We start from the raw sequence: 26508 nt of genomic DNA, 5'->3' as shown, positions 1-26508 counted from the left end.
AATGAAAATATACAATATGCTTGTAAGTCTTAATAGCTCATTGTGCTTATGCAAGTGCAAAAAGGCTGATAATAAACCAGGCGGACAAAGCAAGGACAACATTAAAATCTATCATTTTAATTAGGTAACTGTGTCTTTTGACAGCTTTTGAGACCATACTCCCTTGTGTTACATTCAAGCTGCTGTAAACCAACACAGCATGCAGCTCCGACTTAAAATGAATGTGCTTCCAAATAACGACTAAACTATATAAAGATCCACACCTGCATTCGTGTCCTTGCTTTAATTAAGAGCACAAAGAAACCACAAGAAAAGCTGTTCTGTTTAATACAAGGATGTTTCCATATGTATTTTAGTTATGATTATGATGCAAGCCTCTTCCAAAACATGGCATACTGTTCCAGAATTGTCTCCTTGTGCATTTAACTTTCCAAGGTACTTTCACGTATTAACTGGTTTAACACACTGGTCTGTCTTAGCTCTGCAAGTTTTGAAAGGTCTTCTCCGATAACGGGTATGTCTTCATTCTGATCCTTGGCCTCAGATTCACCTTCACTGTCAGACAGAGTGCACAGGAGGGAGTCGTTTTCATAAGTGGGAAAGTAATACCTAAGAATGGACAAACATTTTATGAAGGCTGCAAATGATTTGTAATTTATATATTATGCATCTACGCAAATCTTCAAGGATACAGTACATATACGTAATTAGTTGTCTCATCACTAAGCAAAAGATGCAGATAATGGAAAGTGATGATACTATTTTGGTGGGATGGGTAACATTCTTGATAGAATCACAAGGACTAACTATGCTACTTACTGAGGCTGGTCCCACAATGATCGCTCAGGGAGATTGCCCAAGTGTCTCTCTTCATCCATGTGCCTTACTAATTCTGCTTTGGAGGGGAACTTCTCTTGGCAGCCGTAACATCGACACTGATGTATCTGTCTCCTAATAAAGTTCACTAATTTGACTTGCTGATAGAACTTCAGTCCTGTCAAGTAGAAAACAATACACATCCATAAAAGCTCTGCTCGCTTCCGCCAAAAATCAGACAGACATATCAGTAACAGACACGAATGACACCAATGGAAATGACGTGCTCTTTGTGCATTACATTCAATAGAGCTTGGAATGATTTAATTCACCGCTAAAACCCCATGCTTCTATCTTCTTTAACCCTTTGCAGAGTACTACAGAGCTTTGTAAGATACTTATTTTATCTGTAAATGGTTTACAGTCTAGTAGAAATTACGCATGTTAAAACTATCAACAGAAACCCAATGTCCTCTGTATTTCAAAACTCTTTCTAGATTATAATGATAAAGTTATATAATAGTTATGTCTAATTTTGAATGAAAAGTTTATATTTAAGTCTATGAATGATGCAAGAATGACATTGTGTAAACTGGTGGCTCTCAAAGTTGTTGGGCACCGGAACTACTTTTAGAAAGGTGATAAAGTCCAACAACTGCCTCCCTGTTTCTCACCCTAAAAGCACATTTTGCTTTAAGGTTTGATGTATATAAAATGGAATAGAAAATAAAATGTTTACCTAATCAATGAATCACGAATGCATTTTATTCTCAACTATTAATTATATAGTATTATAGTAGTATAAATATTAAAGTAACACAAATCCATGGACGTTTTACACATCAACAAACCAGTAGCACAACTACAAAGTTTTGACAGTAACTTACCTAAGTCTGATTTTATTTTAACAAGGTCAAACTGGTGATTCTCCTATTTGTATAAAAAATAATAATGACAGGTAAACAGACAATTCACAGCTTGAATACAGATAGGATATAGGCTTAAATTCAGATACATCTGGAAACACAAATCTGATTGACTGTAACTTTGGTAATGTTATAGCTATAGGTTGAGTATTACTTTAATGATCAACACATGTAGCAGAAAAATGTGAGGCTTAAGTTCAAGCCAATATCATAATATAAATACAGCAATAACCAATGTGCTAATACTGATATGCCAAGCCTCGGGTATATCTGTAGGTCAAGCTATGCCAATACTCAATAAAACAGAGGTGTTTGCAATACAGACTGTGAGTCTTATTAGTTATGCTTAACATGTTTGTGAAACTGGCATACATATCACATTTTATCTACAAAAGGCTAATTTATTTGTATTTTGGAAAAATCACAATTCATCCTAATGACTTTTCTGCAAACTGCTTGTAAAAATCTGACATGGGCATGCCTAGGTTACATTTACATCTGTAGCCTACAAACACTTAAGAGATTCAATTTACAATGTTCCTGATAAATACAATTAATTTTCCCTTTTTTTTTTATTACAAAAGGTACCTTCATGTGATTCAGTAATTTTTCTGTTGTGTCAGCTTGTTTTTCGCAAAAGAGACACACAGCGGAGACAGGATGCTCTTCCCAGTCTGACCAGTCTCTGAAAATGGAAAACAAAATCCTACATATATAGCTTTACATTTCTAATACTAGGTTTGACAAACTATATGATGCTCTGATGATCTGTGAATCCCCCCCCCCAATGCTACATTTTACAGTTTTAGACATTAAATAGCCCCATGCAATGATGTTTACAGACTAAAATAAGCAAAATATATCTACACACACCGCAGGGAAAGTACGCTAACTTCCCTTTCTCAGGACCTACATGGTTATTGCTCTTATCTTATTTCTCGCCTATTGCTACATTGGTGATTTGTTCAGGTTTGAAAAGGATGGATGAAAAGAAAGAAGAGGACTAGACACCAACCTGACTAGAGACTAGATAGCGCCAACCTTACAAGGTGAAATTGCATACCAAATATCTCTAAAAACAGTTGCACAGACTGTCAAAATACAAATCACAAGCTATGTGCGGTCATAATTATGGAGAATGATTAATGCATTTATGCTAAAAGCTCTTAAGTTCCGATGTAAAAGCTTTTATGGAAACAGGCTAACTAGGGGCCAACGCTAGGGACAAAGCAAAGAAGAAAAGAGGCATGATATATATTAGATATTAGAGAGAGGCACGGAAAAGCCAGCAGGAGATAAGATACCAGATAGGGTGTGCGGGTGTGTTATCATATCATCACTCAGCTCTTGGGCTTTGCACATTGCAAATTTGACATGACTAAAAATCATTAAAGAATGTTTCTTACTCCTCATTGACATCCACCAATTCACGGTCATCTTCAGACTGCACATCTTCCCAAGTTTTTCCAAGTTCCTTCAAAATAAAATGGCATTCCATGTTCTAAATTGTTTGTAATATTTGGTGTCCTTTAACTTCAAAGCAACGAAACAGCATCCAAAGAACCTCGAGCATTAAAAGTACAAAACAAAAACACTGAATGTTTTTTCTTTTCTAGGTCCATGTTTGTATAACGTTTAAAATGCCATTTAAAATGTTATTTTAGCCTCATTTTCATCTTACTTAATGTGCTCAAAAATACCAGGTTTGTCACCCTTACTTGAAGCGTGCATTTAACAGTACATTTTATTCATTGGCATTTTGAATGCTAGTTACTGAACAAATCTCGTGGTAAAGTGTTAGTTTTTTTAACATGACCAGAGCTAGGAACTTATCGAGTTCTACCCTAATTCACAGATGTACACCAAGAAAAGGGCATAGCTGTTTTCTAGCCTTAAACTAAAATTCTGTAACCTTAAAATTTTAACTGTAAAAAATGGTGATGTACTGGATGGTACCTGCTTTCGCAAACTTAACAATAGCAGTGGAATATGGTCTTATTGTAAATGCTTCTTCCCAACAGTCAGGGTGCTTCATGTGGAAAGTCGCTTTACTGCTGAATTGGAAGCTTAAGAAAAGCCTGGTAATCGTCACGGATAGCTTGAACTTGAGGAACCAAGCTGAAAAGGTTCCCGTTGTAATATTGCCTTTTATAAATGCTCCCCTAGAGATTGACTTCTGCTACAGCAACCACAGCTGACAAAACTGGCCAGAGATTGAAACTGCACTTCTGAATGACCTCAAATAATATATTGATTAATATATTATTAATCAATAATAATTCTTAAACCCTGCGGATTACTCTGGATTCTCTTTGTGGATCAAAGCCTTGGCTCCTTGGTGTGGGGGATATTTCTGACAGTGTCGCTTACTACACAACCTCTTGAACGTTGCTTATTTTTAGGAATGATTATAGGATTATATATATATATATATATATATATATATATTCACACACATATACACATGTAAAAGTTGTAATTTACAGTGCATCAAAGGGCATGCATAATATATGGATATAAAGGGGATTAGGTCTGCAGTTTTGCTCTTAATAGAACCTGGTAATATGGTAGAATAATGGAAAATGTGAAGTCACAAGGACATAAAGGAGTCCCTAAAGCATGATGCACGTGCAAAGCATTCAGCGGTATGCTTTCTCAAGCAAATTGTTGACCAATATTTAAATGTCCCTCCAAAATCCCACTTTCTTTCCATGGCAAGTGCTTAGTAAATGGCTACAGTGCATCTTAAGAGAAAACAAGATCATAATATTGATTCTTACCAAGTAGTTAATGATGTAAAACCGGTCATATTCACAATTCTTGGCATTGATTTTGCGATGTTGCTTTTTCCTCATATGATCCTTTAGGGTGTTTTTGTCCCTGAATGTTTTCTCACAGTATAAACACTGCAGACTTAAAACAGAAATGATCACTGAGAATGCGACTATGAAAACCACATTGATATTAACACTCAGTCATGGCCTAACCTGTGTACAGTATGGACTGAACATGCTCAGAATAAGGTACTACATACATTTAATGGATATTTTAATTAAAGCAGACACATGCTTATAGATGACCTCCTTCATCAATTACCTATAATCTGTTTCTCTAAATATGAGAAGTCACTTATCTGCAGTTCCATTCATGTAAGCAAACAGATAACTAGGGTTTATACTGGTCTACAGGCAGGCTGCCAGACATAGTGCTAGTCTGGAAGCCTCCGGACTAAAATCCAGAGATATATGGCTAGGCAGGGGTGCAAGTCACACACCATAACATAGAAAAACAAAAATATAACATTTATGCAATCTTGCTTACAATTTATTAAATATTGTAAATGCCACAGCTGAAAAATTACCCAATTTATGTCCAGTAACATCGCCTGCTTACAGTCATACTCAACATACATTTTTTATGTTCACGAGGGTGAACATCCATCCTTTACATATTACCATATATTACATATTTTTCATACAATTTATTTAAGTGTATTTCTTTTCATCTGTCCATGCAGATCACACTGTGATCAGCAATCAGGGCTTCATAGTCTTGCATTGCTGATCACAATAAGTGCAATCAGCCAGCAGGGAGAGCAACCAGAGATACCAGTAGGGTCTATAAAGACCCAACCCAGACTTCTCATGTCTCCTGTAAGTCAGGGCATACCGGTACGCACTAATGGCTTGGCACAGCTTTTGATGTATTTTGTATTATTATACATATGTTTTCTTTATACATACCAAGTATGTATTTTAAGGGCATTGTTTCTCTTTTGGCCAAATGTTGCTTACCTTGGGATAGTGCATTCTTTTATTTTGATCCCCTCCCCCTCTGACCTCCTACAGCCATAACTATCTTCTCTTACTCATCTCTCTCTTTCCCCTCTTGTAGCTTTCCTAAAACTTCCCAAGCAAATGATGCAAACCATCATCTGAAACCAAGTACTGTCTCGATTTGTTCTCAGTCTAGTCTTGTGCACTACAGACACTAAATAATTATAGCACAGAATAATTCAGTTTGAACCTGTCCATTTTCTTCTGTAGAGCATCCAAAAAGTCACTGCAAAACACGATGTTATCTGGCAGTCCAACGTTGAAAGAGTGCTCAGTATTCATGTGGTTAAAAAGGACTGACCTAGGAGACAAACACATACTTTGGTAACTGGAAACATATTTATGGTTAAGGTGTAACAGAAACCCAGTGGATCTATTCCTAAAAAAAAATCTACTGACCACATAGTGTACCTACAACAGCAGTGTGTTGGTGAGCATTTTACAGACGAACAGATCCCTGCTTGGGTAGTGCGCCATTAAAAATGGAGGGGATTATTTTGTTATTCAAAGCAGAAAGCTATATTTATTTTTTTCTCTCATCTGCTGATACGCCACTGGCTCTAATCTCATCTGCATTTACTAATGCTGTTAAACACTAAAGTTGTGTCAGCAGTTTTTTTTTTTATTAACAAAATGTTTTGAAGGATGCCGAAGGAGGAAAGGTGTAGTCTGGGATGGTTTTGGTTAGCATAGAAAAGACCAACACAGAAGGCCTTCTGCACACCGTATATTAAAAAGAATAAGTCAAACCTATTCCCTTCTAATTCTTCACTGCAAAACATACACGGACGTCGGAAGATCATATCACATCTCTCACGTTGTTGCTGCTCCAAGATTTCTTTCTGTAAAATTAAAAGAGAAAAACAAAACCTAAAAAAGAATTGTTTGTATAAAGGTCAAGCTGCTATGCAACATACTTAGTGAAGTCTGTATTTATTCCTTCAATGCAGTCGGTAATAGCATTAGAGGAGGGGGCGTCCATATTGGATACCAGGCACAAAAATGGGGGCACCAAAGAAAGTGCAGGATAAGGTTTCAGTGGGCCATGAATCTAGGTATTTTTGGCCAACCAGGTGTTAATGAATGGGAAACCATCCAACACCAACTCTCTGGGAGGTAAGTTAATGTGATGACTTGGCGTCTTTAGGAAGGTACTTTGGGTTCCATGGTGCCTCTGACGGATGTGTCATTTGCACTCCATTAGATGTCATGCAACATGTCCCCTGTGGCATATATACCACGGTGAAAGTATTTAAAGCAATGCTTGTGGAGTCCTCGTGTGACTGCAATGTTGCATGGATATTTTAATTTTCTGCTTTTCAATGCACACAATTAAATATGGGGCTTATAAAACATAAAAGCTGTTGAAGAGCAAAATCAAAATGTCTCTCTATTTGCAATGCAAAACCAAAAAACAGATACATTCCAAGCTAAAATGATTAAAGAAGAAGCTGGGATATCAAATTGTGGCCCTGAAAGACTGGGGTTATACAGCCATGTGTATACATTGTACTAGCATAGGGATAGAATGTTTGTGCAGGCACAATGCAATGCTCCTAAAGTGTATGCCAGGCTACGATGCCCGGAGAGGACCTCAATGCAGAACAGCATGGAGACAAGGGATGAAAAATTGCAACCATTTAGTGGTATGCTACTCAACCTTCTTCAGGCATCAAAGGTAGAGGTGTGTGTGTAAGCATGTTACTGTGCGGGGACTTAACTGTAAGTCTCACGGGGACTGCAGTATTTTTGTTTGTTTGTTATGCTACTAATAGAGGCAAATGCTTATTTTATTCTTAATTTTCTTAAGTGGCTGAGATTTCTCGTGTAATAAAGCGATCCAATATGGAACATATTTGCACAGTTGATACATGATTCAAAACTAAGTAGACCACTTTTCTGTTTTGGTGTGAAAGACACAAAATATCTAACTTGCTGAGTTAATGTCTTAATCTCCTCCATTAGTGAAGCAGTAATATTGCATGTGAACAGCAGAGGGAGTTATTGGAGCTTAAAAATACACTAATAACTAATGAATGTTTCATTTAATTTTTTTTTTAACGGTCGTCAGTGCAGTACAACAGCACAGCACATTTAGAACTGGATATTATTATGTGAGTGTATTGGGTTTATGGTTGAGGCTGAAACCTTTCAATAATTAAAATGTGAGATTATATATAGAGATATATATATTCCCTCATATTCTGAAGCTTTTAAGTGTTTTACTGGCTTGGTTAAAGCACTACAAAGTTTTGGGGGTTACCAGAAGTAAGCTATATATACCCTAATGCAGGGTTGAGACAAATACACAGTCGTATGAAAAAAGCACGCCCTCTTTGATTTCTATGGTTTTACAGATCAGCTCTCATTTGTTCCTTAGCAGGTCTAAAAATTAGGTACATACAACCTCAGATGAACAACAGCACAACACTGTCATGATTTATTCAACAAAATGAAGCCAAAATGGAGAAGCCATTTGTGAAAAACTTAACTATACCCTTACTGCTTCCAAAGGAATCAAGACGCTAAGTCGCCTACAGATGCTGCTAATCAATTGCCCATCAGCAAAAGTGACCACCTCTATGAATGTTTTAGCGGTTTGCCAAAAGCCAAAAGCTTTGAGAATGACACAAGTATTGGTCTTCACAAAGTTTGCTTGCTGCTTCAGTGTTCTTAGATATTTTTGTCAGATATTACTATGGTATACTGAAGTACAGTGGGGCAAAAAAGTATTTAGTCAGCCACCAATTGTGCAAGTTCTCCCACTTACAAAGATGAGAGAGGCCTGTAATTTTCACCATAGGTACACTTCAACTATGAGAGACAGAATGGGGGGAAAGAATACAGGAAAAGTTTCACTTTAGTGATCACTTTTGCCTTATGGCAAGGTGCTCAGTCATGCTGGATAAGGCATTGTTCATCACAAAACTTTTCTTGGATGGTCGGGAGAAGATGCTCTTGAAGAATGTGTTGGTACCATTCTTTATTCATGGCTGTGTTCTTAGGCAAAATTGTAAGTGAGCCCACTCCCTTAGCTGAGAAGCAACGCCACACATGAATGGTCTCAGGATGCTTGACTGTTGGCATGACACAGGACTGACATAAAGGGATTTTATCAGAGAAAATTACTTTACCCCAGTCCTCAGCAGTCCAATATCAGTCTGTCCCTGATGTTTTTCCCGGAGAGAAGTGGCTTTTTTGCACTTCCTTGCAGGTAACCATGGTTAACAGAGGAAGAACAATTATTTCAAGCACCAGCCTCCTTTTAAAGCTTCCTGTCTGTTATTCAATCAGCATAACAGGGTGAACTCCAGCCTTGTCCTTGTCAACACTGGCATGATGTCAGCTGGTCCTTTTGGGGCTGGGCAGAAATGCAATGGAAATGCTTTTTGGGGATTATTTTTGGGGGTTCATTTTCAGGGACTTTGCAATTGATTGCAATTAATCTGATAAAGCTTTGTAATATTCTAGAGTACACTGGAGTATATACAAACTTTCATCTAAACTGGGGCAGCAGACTTTGTGAAAATTAATATTTGTGTCATTCTCAAAACTTTTGGCCACGACTGTACAATTAGAAAGAGACTGAACAAGTATGGTTTGTTTGAAAGGGTAGCCTGGAGAATGCCTCTTCTCTCTAAAAAGAACATGGCAGCATGGGTTAGGTTTGCAAAGTTGCATCTGAAAAAAACACAAGACTCCTGGAACCATGTCTTTTGGACAGACGAGACCAAAGTGGAGATGTTTGGCAAAAACCAAACACAGAATATGAGAACAAACACCTCGTACCAACTGTGAATCACAGTGGTGTAGAGGTGGTGATTTGGGCTTGTTTTGCAGCCACAGGACCTGGGAGCCTTGCAGTCATGGAGACAAGCATGAACTCCTCTGTATACCAAAGTATTCCAGAGTCAAACGCGAGGCCATCAGGCTAAAGCTTGACTGAAAATAAATCAAGCAACAGGACAATGATCCCAAGCACACCAGCAAATCTATAACATAATGGCTGAAAAATAAAAGAATCAAGGTGCAGCAATGGCCCAGTCAAAGTCTGGACCTTTACCTGAAATGAAATGCTGTGGAGGGACATTAAGAGAGCTGTGCATATATAAATGCCTTCAAACTTCAATGAACTAAATTTGTAAAGAAGAGTGGGCCATAATTCCTCCGCAGCGATGTGAGAGACTGATATAGTCATACAGAAAAATGATTACAGTTATTGCTGCTAACACTATTGAATTATAAGGTCTACTTAGTTTCGGGGGGGGGGGGGTTGCTAAATAAATCATGACATGGTGTAATATATCATGTTGTTGCTCATATTGAGGTTGTATTTACCTAATTTTTAAACCTGCTAAGGATCAGATTATTATTATGTCCTGAAATGTAAAACCATAGACTTCAAAAAGGATGTACTTTGTTTTTCACGCATCTGTATTTTGTGACCAGCTGTGTGTTTCCAGTGTCAGCAGTCATTTTCCATACTTCATATTTTGCACGGTTAATATCTCTCCATTTCTATCACTGCTTTACAGACTTAGAGGGTTCTGTTTTTATCCAGGAGCATCTCTAGCAGTGGAAGATACATCTTAGATATTTATTTGTTATATGTATTGCTTAGCAAAACTGACAGGCAGAACCATATACCAAACTGTAAAAATCAGTAATATTATATATATATACACACACACACACACACACACACACACACACATATATATTTATATACACACACACACACACACATATATATATATATATTTGTTTTTTTGGATAGATATTCCGGCTGGCTGCTCAAAAAAAGAGCTGTCTGTTGCTATAGGCAACCAAATTTGGCTAGACGGCTTCCACTACATTGAAGCTGGAAGCAGCTGGCTGCAATTTAATGAAGAACCAGAATATATTTGACTAGAAGACACGGTTGTTAAATTTTGTGTCTGAGGCTGAAGTCTGAGGTGTAAATAATAATGTATGCTTGGTTGGTGCTGACTGCCAACATTCTGCCCTAGGAATTGTCAAGTTTAGCGGCATGAGGTCTATAGAAGAATTCCATATATAGTTTCCAAAACCGCAAGGAGATGGGGAGCATGGAGTTAGGACTCATTTTTATAATGCAGCAGTGAATAGAAACCTTCCTATGGCAATAAAGGGAATTTCGATACAATGAAGGTTTGCCTTCTCAACATGTTCCTTAATCAGATTAGTACTGCTAATAGGACACTACTGTTAAATATTCCAAGTGCCTCACTGTAAAATGTAACACTCCAAAACAGTTAGTGAGAAGAAGTAAAATAATTACACAACATGGAAAGATGAAAGCAGAGATTCAAGCAGCACAAAGATAGAGGAATCGTCTTCCTGGCATTCCACCTCTGTCAGGCTTACAATCTAGTTTATGTACAATGGGCATTTGATGCCTTTTGAAAAATAATGTCTGCACAGATGGACTACAAAGTGGCCAGGTTATGTATGTATGCATGTATGTATGTATGTATGTATGTATGTATGTATGTATGTATGTATATATATATATATATATATATATATATATATATATATATATATATATATGTGTCATGCGTTATGGAGGAAACTAGGGGAGAACTGGTACGTTTCAGCCCTGGAGATGTAAGTCCAGCTGCTGCTTGGCAGGCTCCTTCTCTTTGACTATACAAGAACAAAAAAACTGCATATAAAGTAACATTAATCTACATATCATATATACATAAGACCTGTTTTCTATGACTTTTAGAAAGTACCTATGAAGTGATAGTATGAGAAATGCATGTTAGGAGTGTTAGGAGTTGTTCAGCTCCAGTTGGGATTCATTCATCTCTCCAGTTAGAAATGCATGACTCACCAGCCTCTCATGCTGCAGCTGCTCCCGTAGAACTCGGTCCTCTGGTAAAACATCACACAGCAGAAAATAGTCTTCTTGCAGGTCTAGCAAAGTTTGAGGGAACAACCAAGAAGATTTAGCTCACTGGCCTGGCTGGTGGTTTACTCATTAAAGGTCAGAGACACAACATTTATGCTTCAGTTCTCAATTCAATTTGCAGATATAACCATTGGCTCTATTATTCCTTCACACCTTATACACACAGCATTGACAGAAGCTTCAACAGGAATATAATTACTGTGTTGTATCATCACAGGTTTCATCTGTACAATTCCAATGAAAACATTACCATTTCGGCAGTTAGAAACAATGCTTTTGTTCTAAACAGGTCAACCCATTAGTAACAGAAAAAAAGATTGCCTGTGAAAGCGATTAATAATATTTGGCACCCCGGTTACATACGTAGATGAAAAGTTTTACAGAGAATATTGCGGGAAGACTGTGCAATATAACAGATTCACGAAACCTGCATGAAATGCTGTATTTTTCTCAAGGCAGTAAATGGAGTTCAGGCTCTAGCATTGAAAATTAAAGTCAATGGGTGCGCTGGGAGTCTAGACCACATGGCATTCATAAAACTGATTAACGTACCTTCCAACTTCCGATTATGTGCAATTGAGGCCTAAATAGGAAAACTAAAATATAATTAACTGAAGTGAAGTCTAATTTGAATGAGAAGAAAGTCATGTAATCACAAACGGTGAGTTCCTTCGCTATGTAGCATTGAGGTAAGAAGATTGAAAAGGCCACAGGTAAACCAAGTTAGAGCTAAACTTCCTAAAAAATAAAATCTCAAAAACCTCATTGGGGACATAAACATGACAGTAAAAGCCATAATGAGGTTGGCACTCCAACCAAACGTATGAAGAAAGCTGTGACCAAAAAGTAAATGTATACATTGTACCATAGTACCATAGTGTTCTGCACCAATGTTTTATATTTGCTACAATAAGGTACAGGGTGATCCTTGAGTTCCTTGTTAACTATGTTGTAGGTTGTACATAAAGAGAGTAATCCAAGCTGAACTGTGTTCAGGAGTTTCTATAGGTCGGTAGTGCTAGTGGTTTTCATAAAACAACCTACCTGCTGGACCTTCAGAATTAGTCCTGATAACAGGGCAGAAGTCATTGATTGTTTGGTCTGCAAACCGCTTCTTCCAGTATAAACAGTACCTTGAAATAAATGTATATAATAACTACTCAGTGATAGGCCCCACATTTCCCATTTAAACCAATATATTGCATGTTAACTATTATGTTTAATATAATTATATGTTATAAAATTAAATATAAAGGAATAAAATACATTCCCTTCCTGCAGCCACAGTCAACCTTGTGGAGAAAGCTAAACTTTAAAAGGTAGTTTTAACATTTTAACTGTGGATATGTAACACAGGTGGTTACTATGAGCCATACAAGTATGCCATTTGTACCCCAAGTCATCTTCTTCAAGGTAATAATTATCAGATTACCTAACAGAACAGTGTTCATGTGAATGGGTGTGTGCTGGATTCCTTTACTATCCAAAAGCTAATAATATTGACTAAAAAGAGAGTTGGCAAGAGACCTTGCAGGAAAGCTGGTTTTTAGCTCCTTGACTTCACTATACATTATGAAGGTCTAACCTCAGTAAAGCTATGCTGCGAGAAAGCTTGGATACCCCTGTATAATGCATAGTTTTTTCTCCTTGTCCATTGAACTATGCTTTATGTAGGGCCAGCTCAGTTCTTCTTGCTGAAGAAACCTGCCAGTGCTGACTCTTTTATAATGAATAAAAACATAGAATCTGACATCAGATAAGATCATTCGCCCATTTGTCCTGATATAAGATCTTAATCGGTTATAGTGACAGAATAGTGAAGGCAGAGGACACTATAACTCTCCCTTTAGTAAATAATCCACCCTTGTGACTTATGTAGGGTATACTAGTCATGTCTCACTTGACCTGAACACTTATTCACAAATTATCAAGTGTATTATTCATTCGATCAACAGTAAATTAATTTAAAAAAAAAAAAAACTAAAATGATCCGATTACATTATAAACATTGAATCACTACCCTAGATCAAACTATATAAATGTATACAGCCATGGCAGCAATGAACAATTAAGAGTGATCTTTTCCTTAATGAAGCATAGGGTGGTAAAAACACTGGTATCTGGAGTTGGATGAGTCAGTAGAGCAGACAGATGGGAAGAACAACACCTCTTGGAGTTCTCCATACAGCATAGGAGGCATCTGCTGATGTGGAATAGTATATCCATATGGGCCTCATAAGGAGAGACACAGGTTCTATATGCAGCAGAACCTACGCAAGCACCACTGATGGAGCCTTTGTTCTTAAAATGTCATATTGTGATTACATACATTTCAAATTGTGGTTATTTGTCACATATACATTTTCATTCGTTTTTATACTATATTTTTTTCATCAGTATGCAGAGGAGGAAGTAACGAGAAAGACTTACTGAAGTTATTTTATCCTTCTTATTAAATTACAAAACACTTTATGGTTTATTCATCAAATGCGGAGTTGTACTATAAAATATAAATTATGCAGGGCCAGCTCAGCACTTCTTCCAGGAATAACAGACATACTATTGGTGCATAAAAACATCCGTAAGGCACCATTTGAACAAAGATAATACCGGCTACGCGTTTCAGTAAATCCTTGTTGGATAAATGTCCATCATTTCTTTTACGTGAATGGTCGCATACATCTGAAAAGCCACATTCCTGCATCCGACATATAAGTCCAATAATGATTATACTCACTAAACCCCGTGCCATCAAAGTAAATAAGTACAAAAGCAGAAAGTTCTTAAATAAGTTACCTTTTGAAATGTGCTATTAGTTTGACATCAGCTATGACCAGCTTGTGATGGATAATCATGTGTTTCAGTAGATCATTCTTCTGCTCCTCCTGATAACACTGCTCGCAGAACATACATGGAACTAGCTGCACCCCATCTTGGGAGGAAGCTGCTTCATCCGGATTTTCTGGTAATGACAGCGGCTCCAAGATACAATCTCTGCAGTCTAAAAAAAAGAAAAAAGTTTCTTTAGAACCCCTCAAAACAAACTCATCCGTGATCAATGATCTAAACAGTCTCAGGCAGTGCCAGCTTCAATCAAATTTTAACAGATGAGTAGGGAGTGCAAACAAAACATCTGGACCTCTCATGAGCTCTCTGACATTAAACAGGGAGATATTTTGCGTGTATTGTGTGCACGGATGAGGTGCAAATCATATGGGTGTATGGGTCCCTGGGGTGAAGCATTTAGAGAGCAGGGTGGGCCAACGCTCCAAGTCCAATATTACAACAGACTGGATGTCCGAGCTTGGTTTGAATGATCCGTCCAGGATTTTTTTTTATTATTATTATTATTAGGCCTTCAACAGAGATATATATATATATATATATATACACACACACACATATATATACATATGCATACATGCACATACATACACACACACACGTGTACATAGTGTGGTTCTGCCTGCTCTGCTAAATTCAACACCATTGAATTAAAAAACCTAATTCCTAGAACTATTGAATGCAAAAAAAAGCCTTCCGAGAAACAATTCTTTAATTATGTAAATTTTTCCTCTTTCAGGGCTTTTCAGGGAATACTTGATTGTCATATGACACAAAAGCAGGCTATAGTCATAGAAACAGAGAAGGCTTCTTAAAGATTATTACATAACAGGCTAGAGAGTTCAATTGATGTTTGGTGGAGCACATTTGCAAGAAAACAACATGTTTTAGCGTTTAATGTTTTATGAGTAACTGGACGCTCAATGGCATTTGAAGTTTAAAAAAAGTTTTGTTAGTTCTCTGATAAGTCTTGGGTGAGCTCAAGGTGTACCCATTAGAAACACTGCTTGCTATAGTACTGCACAACACTTAATGCCTTTCATGTTTATGAGTAAGAATTTGAGTTGCTTTATGCTCTTCGTTGATTCATTTTATGTGTTCTTCATTTCAGATCGGCATACAAATACAGAAACATGAATCATACCAGACAAGACAGGGTTTAAGGAATGTGTTCAACGTAAAACAAAGGATTGCAGAATAACTTGCCTGAACATCAATCCCTACAGGGATTTTATCCCTTGAGTGTATGATAACCAGCCTTAGAATGTACGAGTGAACAATGTTTTATTTACTTCAGATACGTAGAATGACGTATTACTAGGGGTTGTTTAACTGTTACTTTGTAATGACCCCTATGGAAATATCCATTCCTGGATGCTAAAAAAATATAAATCTGGTTCCTAAGCTCTGCATACGTTTGCAGTATACAAATGTAGATAAACCCCTGCTTGTCTTCTTTTGTTCCTCTTTCTTGTCTCCATTTTTGGTTTGTCTGAGCCTCTGTTCCCTTTATACACTGCACTGAAGTCTCAGAGTTTAAAAATAAGTAAAAAAAATACTGTAAAGCAAGAATGCTTTCAAAACTAGACATGTTAATATTTTATTTTTATCACTATCACAAAATGCGAGTGAACAGAAGAAAAAGCTAAATGAATATCTGGTGTGACCACCCTTTGGCTCCAAAACAGCATCATTTTTTTTGGGGGGGGTACACTTGCACACGGATTTTAAAGAGTTAGACAGGTAGGTTGTTTCAAACATCTTGGAGAACTAACCACAGTTCTTCCGTGGATTTAGGCAGCCTCGGTTGCTTCGCTTGCTTCATGTAATTCCTGACAGACCTGATGATGTAGAGATCAGGGCTCTGGGGGCCATATCATCACTTCTTTTTTTTTTTTACGCAGAAGATGGTTATTTTTTGGCTGTATATTTGGGGAGTTGGCATGCTGCAGAATGAATTTAGGGCCAACAAACTGCCTTGTGCTACAGCCATATATTTCGTGATTAGTTGAGTTTCTTGGCCTTGTTTCCTTGTCAGAGGTATGGCTTTTTGGCCACAAGTCTTCCACCTAGACCACTTCTGACGCTCTCACGTAGCAGAGGAGTATACCTAGGCCCACTGTTTTCTGTGAATGATGAGCTGATTGTACCGTTGGACATCCTCCAATTGCGAAGGGATGTAAGCATGATGTGTCTTTCATCTTCTTTCCTTGGCCGACCACTACAGCTAGACTCCTCAACATTGCCCATTTCTGAGAGACCTTGCTGATAAAGTATAACTACCTTGTGTCTTGTTGCTGTTTTAAGTCTTCACCAACCTCATATTGTTAGCGAGTCTGGCTGTTCCTCAACCAGTTGCATTTCACCTGCACAGATGTTTCTGTTTCAGTTAATAAATGTGTTCCAACATACTTAAAATTAAATTGCTGATCATTAGCACCTGTTTGGTAGAATTGTTTAATCATATACCTATATGCCTACAAATTCCATGACTGTTTAAGTATACCTAGAAGATGCTTTTTTTTTTGATTCAGACTTTTTCTTGTGTTCACTTTTGCAAAAAATAGTTATTAAAAATTCTTTAAAGCATTTTTTCACACCTGCCTTTTGCACAGTATTGTACATCACATGCAAAACTGTGAAACAAACATTTTATAATATTATTGAAAAGTATGACAACAAAGTAATATTTCTGTATTTAGATTTCATGTATTTAACAATTTGACATAAGGCATTTTATCAAAATCTAGGCATCAGTGCATGAAGCTTTCTAGTTAACTGGATTATAAGCTGATAATATTAAACTCAATAACATATACATTACATACTAAATTACTCATTTAACTGCAAAAAGAAATCTGGTACAAATTTCCATCAAGCATCCAGTTTTACCAGTACATGCTAGAATTAAACATATCTTCAGATTTCCTTCTCAAACAAAAGGTTGATGCACAAGGTCAGGACTGGGAAAATAGCCCAGAATATTTTTTCTTGATTTCAAGAAGACAGCAGGAGTTCCCCTGCCTGGTGAGCACACACATTACTTCAAAGGGCTACACAGTTCAGTGGGAAATTAATTGGAAGCAATGGTCACAAAATGTCAATGTATGTTTTGTGTGCCATAAGGCCTGTGATAACCCATGTTCAATACTTTAAGGGTAAAATTTAAACACTTTCAACACCACACAACAAGCAAATGCAGGATCAGGGGCCAGGGCCAGAACTAAAAGGAGCATACATCAAAATCTACACATCTATACAAAGGCCTAGGGAAACTGGTAGCAGATGAGTATCTGAGCTCAAGTTAATGAGGAGTTTTACACCGACAGGACAAGCATACTTTAAAAGCATGGAGTCAAATTCTCAGATTCAGAGGTTAAGCTATGAACAAATGAATGTTTTTCTTTAGGAAGAGAGTGATGAATGTCAGAATACATTTCCCAGGGGCTTTCCTTACGTGTAAAATGTAAAAGAAATTTGACAGCTTTGATATTCTACATTATATTATTTATAAATGTTGTTTTTGCATACTCATTAGAATCTGCGGATCAGTGTCTGCCAAAAGAGATGCCACCTTCCCCTTACTAGTCTGAAAAGGCGAAGGCAAACTAGTAAGTAGAAATGTAATCCCAAATCAAAAAGAACTGCTAAAATACCATTTATTAGCTATGACATCCCATGCTGTCCCATAATTCCAATGAAGCCAAGTCACATCTTAGGAAACAGGTGTTGGTTTTTTTTTTTTTTTTTTCTCCCAGGTTTTTTGACTTATATATACCCTGTTTGATTCAGTGTTACTAGTGTTTAGATAGGGCTGTAACCTTAGAACGCAAGGGTAATATGTTTTAGTCAGTAATCTCATTTTACTATGCGGAATGATATGATGGTTTTATTTGGAGCTATATTGGCAGGAATTACCTACAACAAACAGAATTCATTTTCTGATTAATAGCTCCTTTGCACTAGAACTTCCCTAATTTGACTATTTGTATGTACCCACCTTTGTTTTCATTTATTTTTAATGCCTAGCAAATAAATAGTATTTTAGCAGTTTTTTTAAGTGTCTGTCATTAAATTCAGATGAGTGTGAACATATACTTGCTAATCAAAAGGGAGAAAAAAGGGGAGGAAATTAACATATTTTTACTTAAACTACAATGTTTGTGATTTTGATATAAATTAGCTACAGTTTCAGATTTTTGGACTGGTAATGTTTTTTGGGGAGCTGAGAAACAATACTTTTTAGGTGAAAGAGGCTGTAAAGTTGTTTTTTGTGGACAAAAAAAAAAATACTTTTTGTAATTAACTTTAGTTCTCACATTGAATATTCTATGGTTCTTCCTGTAACATCCAGATTTTGTGTCTGCAAACTTTAAATTATTACTTCAAATTTAAATAGAATGTAAATTGTTGAAACTGCAACAGTTGAAATTATCCTTAAAAGAAGAGATATCTTCGGGTTATAGTAACAGGTAGTATGTAATAGCGTTCCTTACATATATTTAACAGCCTTTCACTGCGTGGGTGTTCTGTTAGATGTAGTTTCATTTGTACTATGATGTGTTGCTATGGGGAGCTAAAGACTTGTCAACATGTATATTACAAAAAAGGAAAGGTAAAAATAAAGAATACACAGTGGCAGCTATTTCTATTTAACACAACACCAAACCTCACCCAATTGTGCCATTTTTCGGGGGACAGTGATGAATTCAGAGACTGTCTTGATATTGTATGCAGTGGGGATCATAGGCCAGTTAGGGACATCCTAAAATCTGAAGGTCTGTGCTGCAACACTGGAGTTCTCATATGGCCTCTGTGCATGTCATAGGTATAAGGCTCTTCTGAATATATTTGAATGTTTTCCAGTGGGAAATAAATTTCCCTCATATTCTGTGTTTATATAGATGCTCCTCTTACTGTCTTCCAGAAAAGAAAAAAAAAACAAGCAGATGATTTCTAACATTGTATGCCTGACTTTTTTTCTTCACTTGTAACTGGCACCTAAAATAAGCTATTTTCATACACAAATCCCTGCACAGAGGCAGAAACCATTTTGGTTTCCATGCTGCTGGTTTAATGACCTATTTAGCAGCATTCTCCCTTCTACAATGCTCTATAATTTAAATCCTATGTGACTGATCAAACAACATAAGATCATAATGGAAATAAAAGGAAAGTGCTGCATCTAGAGTGAGTGACCCACTGGCAGCATGCTATATTTGAAAGGTATTTACAGAGATTATATATTTGGGGAGAAATAGAGGACCAAAAGTGCGATCATGTATGAGGTGTATAATTGGTTGCCGAAGACCACATTGGCAACCACGTATCTCATTGGAGCACTCAAAGGATTAAAGGTGTTGATGTTGTTTCATGATGGCATGAATCTAGCAAACATGTATCATGATTGTGCTACTTTATGATGGCATTAATCAGGCCTGTAGAATATGGTCCCACCAAAAGACTAACTGAGTATGGAGCAACAAAAGACTGGCTATCACCTTATTATTGGATCCATCAGATGTGAGCCATCTCAAATTGAACTTGAAAAGACAAAAAACTAATTTGGTAAACTATACCCCATTGATATGAAACAAAGGAAAGAAATACATAAATAGTTTGAGACATGTAAAGGATGTGTACATTAAATGTCAAAAAGAAAACCATTTTAATGAGAGGAAGACACAGACAAGAGAACAGAATGGACAATTTATGTTTCCTTCACCTTCTGGATATTCAAAAGGTAGAGCCAGATGAAAGTTCTCCAAGAAGTACCAGCTCTGTAAACCATCTCCATAAGAACACCATTGCTAGCCCATTAGGGAACAACACTTCCTGAAGTAAAAATGGGAGGCCTGAGTATTGGTAGTCCAAGGCTGTAAAAACCCATTTAAGACATATCTGGTGGCATATGCTTGCGGGCAGTTTCCACTCTGTTGGTGCGGCTCAGGAAATCTGCCCATCTGTTCTCTGACCCTGGAAGGTAAATCACTGACAGCTGAGTAATCTTGCTTGATGTTCCCTGGATAGAGAAACGGTTGGCTTGGAGGTGTTGAATTTCCCACTCAGGAACACCATATGTAGTGTCAGAATCAGCTGACTCTTGGCTGGGTTCACCTACCATCCAGTAGACTCTAGGAATTGTAGGGGCCTGTCTTTATGTGCAGAGAGAGATGCCACAAAGGTTGTCACAGCCATTTCTGCAATGCAATCAAAATGTTGGCAACTGCTGGATGACATACTGCACCAGCCACAAGACAAGAAATCCAAAGTCCAGCCTCAATACACGTCTCAATTGGATTTTGAAGTAAAGCAGCATTGTCCAAATGGGGAGATGTCCTGCAGACCATTCTGATAACTGTGGGATCAACCATGGGTGCAGTTGACCACTGTGCAGAATCTTCCTGATTGACTGCATATAAGTCTTCTAGAGGAGATGTTATGACCCAGAAACTTCCATTCTGCTTCTATATGCTCCTTGAACATGGACCAGAAAAGAGGGGCTGGCGAAATACTTGTTAGATAAAGAAGCGGTGGCTGTTGCATGTAAACATCTCACAAAAGTACTTGCTTAATTAATTACTGTGTATTCCCCCCTGACCGGAAAGCTTTGGATAAATTCAATGCTAAAGAGACCATAACAGGATGTATTATGAAGTGAAGCGCCACCAAGACATTTACAAGTTACCACCATGCGCAATTAATCTCAAGAAAAAGTTCCCTTTATAAAAGTCTATTGTTCTAGAAAATAATATGTAAAAATGTAGTTCTAAAACTAATAGTGGCCACATTTAGGACAATGATATTGTGTGTTGATCACTAACTGCATATGCATCGAAACAACCGTTTCCTTTACGATAACCACAACCCACAATTAAGTATTACTACTCACGTAAAGATGCATCTCCTCTTTTAGCTACATGCTATACTATCTGACCACATCCTTTGGCTGCAAAGGATGATGCCTCTAACGACTACAATATGGCAAGGAAAATAGGTGTTGTCTACATAAATGCTGATGTTTTGTAGTGGGTCTATGGTTACAACCATGGCATATTTACCCTAAACACAAAGCTATTTTGTCATGCTACAACTGTGGTCACAGGTTTAACAACACTTGGTGGTCTGCAGGGGAATATATGCCAGTCAACTGATGAACAGTTCAGATAAGACAATCATATACTTTATAGACAAACTTGATAGTTTGCTCAAACTATATTTTATTGACAGATCCTGAAACATAGCACCAAAATGTTATGGCTTCCAAACTTGACATTCCCATAGCCTAAACATTGAATCTAGAAGCATCTAAACTTGAAGATCCCTGGTGGATTTAGAGAATAAATGAAGATGAAGTTGTATAAGTTGTAACTTGTTTTTGAAGCAGAGTCCATTTGAGAAGTTCATTTCAGGAATATTATAGTTAAAAAGCTACATTTTAACAAGTAGATACTTACAGTAAGTAGTCGTTTCTATTATTTAAGGAAATGCTTAAGAGCAAATCCGATTATACAACATGATGAAGGAATGTCCCTTAAATCATCATTTAAATAGGAAATTCCATTATAAATTCAGAGAGCTTGCACCATACAAGTACAACAGTACTTTAGTCACTAGATATATAGTGATTAATAAAAAGAAAAATGATAAACTTCACTTGCTCATAAAGGCTATTCCTCAAACTAATATGGACATTTACAGCTTAGCTACTCAGTTTAAGTCAACTGGTAGACCTTTTATTAGTATAACCTAATGAAATGTGGTCTCGATATCTTTATGACTACTATTAAGTTTGCCTCCCTACTAACTTGGTCATCGTAGGTCAATAAACCGAATCATCTTGTAGACAGGCTGGCAGGGGAAATAACTATGTATTCTGTGCTAAAAATGTGGATGTGCATGCTGGTATATAAATTACGTTAACGCATAATGCCACCAGAATGCATCTAGACATCTAGAAATGGGGGAGATGTAACTTATAGGCACATTTTATCTATTAATTTTATTTTACAAAATGCAAGTCTTTTTCGAAATCATTCCATTGGCCTCCATCTCATCTCTAACCTAATACCCCATCAATGAACCCAGCTGCAAATGGGAAAAGTCACTTAAACAGTCCCTTATTCTCAGGGAAAAACCAATCAGGTGAGTAACCCCGGAGCATTTCTTAAATTTCACATATATCGTGGTAGTGAAGAAGTCAGTGACCCCTTAAAAACATACATGACTGTCTATTTAAGGGGGAGGCATATTAAAGCAGATCTTGAGAAATTCCGTAGACATAAAGCCTTATTTCGTATTATCACCTTTATTACTTAACAATGTACGCAAGTTCATTAAAACAAAAGAAAATATCGCAAAATTTCAACTCTCAAAAATAAGAAAACAAAAATAATTATGAACATTGTTCCCATTTTAAGTATATATATATATATTAAGTTATAAGTATACATAAGCCAGATTTTTTTTTAAAAAAAAAAGTGATAAAGTTGCTGAGTTTCTCAGACTTCTAATTTCAAAAGTTTATAGAAAAATAACCAACGACAAATATCTCCCATTTATTGTTAACATAACTCCTCGTCGGGTCAGCATCCCACTAGACATAAGAACATAAGACATAGCAACATAAGAAATATTTGTGACCATTGTTGCAGCCTTAATAGTTAACATCAGTGCACTGTATAGTTCAATAAGCATTAGGTACTAAAACCGTTTTATTAATAACTTATAATGCACCTTGAGTTTTACCGCACTGTTAACCTGTGTTAACCATGAGTGACCCCTTTCCCTTCCATTTCTTTCTTATTTGATGTGAACTGTGTTATTTCAACGGTACAGAAATAACATTTGCCAGATATTATGAATGTTAGCAGATTGTGTCCTAGGTCTGGTTCCTGTTATATATCATGTGCTGTGTCTTTCAGAATCATGAAGGAAGTACGGGAATCTTGCCAGACACTATTCATACCCACAGTCCACGGTATGTACAGTTTAGCCTAAAACAGCTTAGCCTAAAACAAAGTGTACGCCTGTAACCCACAAATTACTTACAGTTCATACACTAGCTACATAAACTCAAATTTGTATCCTGTATGTAACAAAACAAAACAACAACAAAAAAATAGCTAATTGAAGATAGTCCATATACATTACATATACGTAAACAAGGCAAGCCAATTACCCTGGAATGGGAAAGATCCAGTTAGACTTTGTTTGCATCGGAATAGGTCTATAGATTAATAGGTCTACAGATTAATAGGTCTATGGTACTCATTTTCCCACTCACTGTAAATGGGGAGTATATTATAACAAACTATTTGCTGCATTAATAGTCCCATTAAAACCTGGCGCGACCAGACTTTACACATTACTGATGCCATGTGGGATTCAGATTGGTACTCCGATGAGGATTTCTAGACTGTAGGCAATGATAACCATATACGATTTATTCTAGTAATGGATATTCATTATTTGCTGTAACTGTGGATACCTCAAAATGAAAATCTATATGAAAACATTACTAAAGCTTATTCACACTAATGAAAAAGCAACACATTTTGTTACTTGGCCCGCATATACCCTTCAAGAAATCTGATTTAACTATGCATTTTACAGGACCAACACACTTCTGAAGTAGCAGCTCAGAGCAGAGTATATTTTGTGTATTTTTTTTTTATTATTATTTATTTATTTAAGAAATGATCAAAAGGTCACAGGCTTCTTTGCTTATATTTACCAATGATGCCAATATTAGTTGAAAGCAATATCTATATATATATATATATATATATATATATATATATATATATATATATATATATATGAACGTGAAATGCGTGACTAACACATTTAAGTAAACTATTTTGATGATTGCAGTAGTAATAGTGATAACGATGCTTTTAGAGGCAGTTTCTATATGTGTGTCATTGGATAATTCATCCATCTACTAGAACAAAAAAAATCGACTGACTTCTCCTTGAAATTATTTTGCTGTTGCCTTGGAAGCTCGCTGTCTACATATAAAATAACAGATTACTTGGGAAATCTGAAAAGGATAAAACCAGACAACTTATTTCATCGCTTGTGCAGGAGAACACCTCCCACTCTCAAAATAATTTATAATCCAGATTGTTCGTTACACTTGTCTGACAGTACTTGAGAGTGCGTGGCTCCTACTTTAGACAGCCAACAGGTTTAAAGGCACGTTACTAATGGGTTGCCCAGAGATAGGGTTTATTTTCCAAATGAATGCAGGAAACACAGAGAGGAAGGCATTTTGCTAGCTATAAATATGGCTGCCAGGAGGGATGCACACAATCCATTCTGAAGTCTCACACGGTGAGAACAGAGAGGCGTGAGGTCACACATGTAGCGCATATGTTTGTATGTATCTATGAAGATATACAGCGCTGTCCTCTGTGTATGTCTTTTGACTACAGTGAATCTTTAACCATGTACTGCATCTGCATAGGGTGATAAATAAAATGCAGGAGCTAGAAAAGGTTTTATGACTTACAATGCATACTAAAAACGTTACACAAAACTGTAGTGGACCTTGTATCTTGTTCACTAATCTAATGGCACGCGGCAGTGGCTAATCGGAATTACTGACGGGTTCAGCTAAAAGAAATCACAAGACAGATGTATGTCCAGGAGGCTACCACAGCAATACAGGAGTTGTAGGGTTGGCTACTCAATAAAAGCATGTGTCCCTAATTCTGAAATAAATAGATAAATTGTGTTACAAAATAGATTAATTTGTTTCACACCTTGGAAATGAGACCATGACTAGCATAAAAACCTCTACATACTACAAACATACTAGCTCACATCTCCTACTGCTGTGTCTAAGGATGTAGAATCACATGTACTGTAAGGACATGCTCTGCCAATGAAATGCTAAGCTCGATGCGCACACGCAGTGGCTGGTAGGACCAGGGCCGGCCCTACCATGGAGCAGAGTGGGGCAATTGCCCGAGGCGGCATTTTTTTTTTTTTTTTAATTTAAACGGAGGAGAGAGAGGGGCGCCGAGTAGTTTTCGCTTACCAAGTTGTCAGTACCCGCTCGGCGCCCCTCTTTCTCCTCTGCGAGCCCTCTAGGGAGGGAGGGTAGATAGATAATAGGGAGGGAGAGGAAGGGTAGATAATGGTGGCATTGTGTCTTGGGCCGGCCCTGGGTAGGACCTTGCACTAAGAGCACAAATACCCCAAATTGATGTTGGAACATTTTTCCCCCCCAGAACCAAGCATCCCCCTGCATGTGATTTACCTGTTGTCAATCTGATTGTTGGCCCCTCTGTGGTTTTAATCACAAGTCTCATTCTTGTTTGAGGGTCAGTCTGACAGGTCGGGATTATGGATCTTCTGGGATATCCAAACACTTTGATATCATTTTGTTATGGTGCCCAATCTATGCAATAATATTACTGGATCTCTAGCTTCAGTAGAATGCCCCTTGGACTTAATTTCCCTTCCACAGCCTGAGCTTTCAGCTTTCTTTTTGTGCTTAATAGAATTTTTACCAACAACAAACAGAACCTCACACCATTTTAATGTTCAGTGCTTTACAATAGTATTTCACACAAAATGATTGTGTACCCCCTGTAATTCAGCAACAACAGAATCAATAAATGGTCTGAAAGGCACAGCATGAGTCTCTGTGCATATATATATATATTATACATACATATATATACATATATAACATATATACATATAACACACACACATATATCACATACATATATATCACATACATACACACATATATATATATATCATATACATACACATATATAAATAAAAACATTAATATATATATATATATATATATATATATATATATATATATATACATACATACATACACACATCTATATATCTATCTATATACACACAAAGGTACATATTGGTATGGTAAGGGAAGTTGAGAGCTCATGTGGTTTTACTCCTTGTGTATATACATATATGGCTTAGGAGTTAATTGTTATACACATGGCTGTGTAGCAGTCATTCCCTGCTGATTGTGTTGATTAAATCACATTCCTGCCCTACACTGCACACCCGCTGCGTTCTATGTACCTTTGCTACTGCAGGCTGCAGCCATGTCGTATGCTGTCCCAGCTTCCGCGTGTGTAACGGAGGATCG

At 37.0% G+C, this 26508-nt stretch overlaps 1 protein-coding gene across 1 annotated transcript; it reads right to left on the bottom strand.

Moving 5' to 3' along the window:
- Positions 1 to 94: 94 nt before the first annotated feature.
- Positions 95 to 26508, bottom strand: ZNF277 (zinc finger protein 277). Its single transcript, XM_053462964.1, has 12 exons — positions 26442 to 26508; positions 14313 to 14517; positions 12561 to 12649; positions 11439 to 11521; positions 6329 to 6420; positions 5769 to 5879; positions 4523 to 4655; positions 3149 to 3216; positions 2331 to 2427; positions 1704 to 1746; positions 820 to 994; positions 95 to 609 (listed from the first exon to the last, which is right to left on the bottom strand). The coding sequence occupies exons 1-12, from the start codon at positions 26464 to 26466 to the stop codon at positions 423 to 425; spliced, it is 1308 nt and encodes a 435-aa protein (XP_053318939.1). The 5' UTR covers positions 26467 to 26508; the 3' UTR covers positions 95 to 422.

This window comes from Spea bombifrons, chromosome 4 (assembly GCF_027358695.1).
Source record: "Spea bombifrons isolate aSpeBom1 chromosome 4, aSpeBom1.2.pri, whole genome shotgun sequence".
Taxonomy (NCBI): domain Eukaryota; kingdom Metazoa; phylum Chordata; class Amphibia; order Anura; family Pelobatidae; genus Spea; species Spea bombifrons.
The sequence above is the reverse complement of the archived record's forward strand: the minus strand, read 5'-3'. Positions and strand labels throughout refer to the sequence as shown.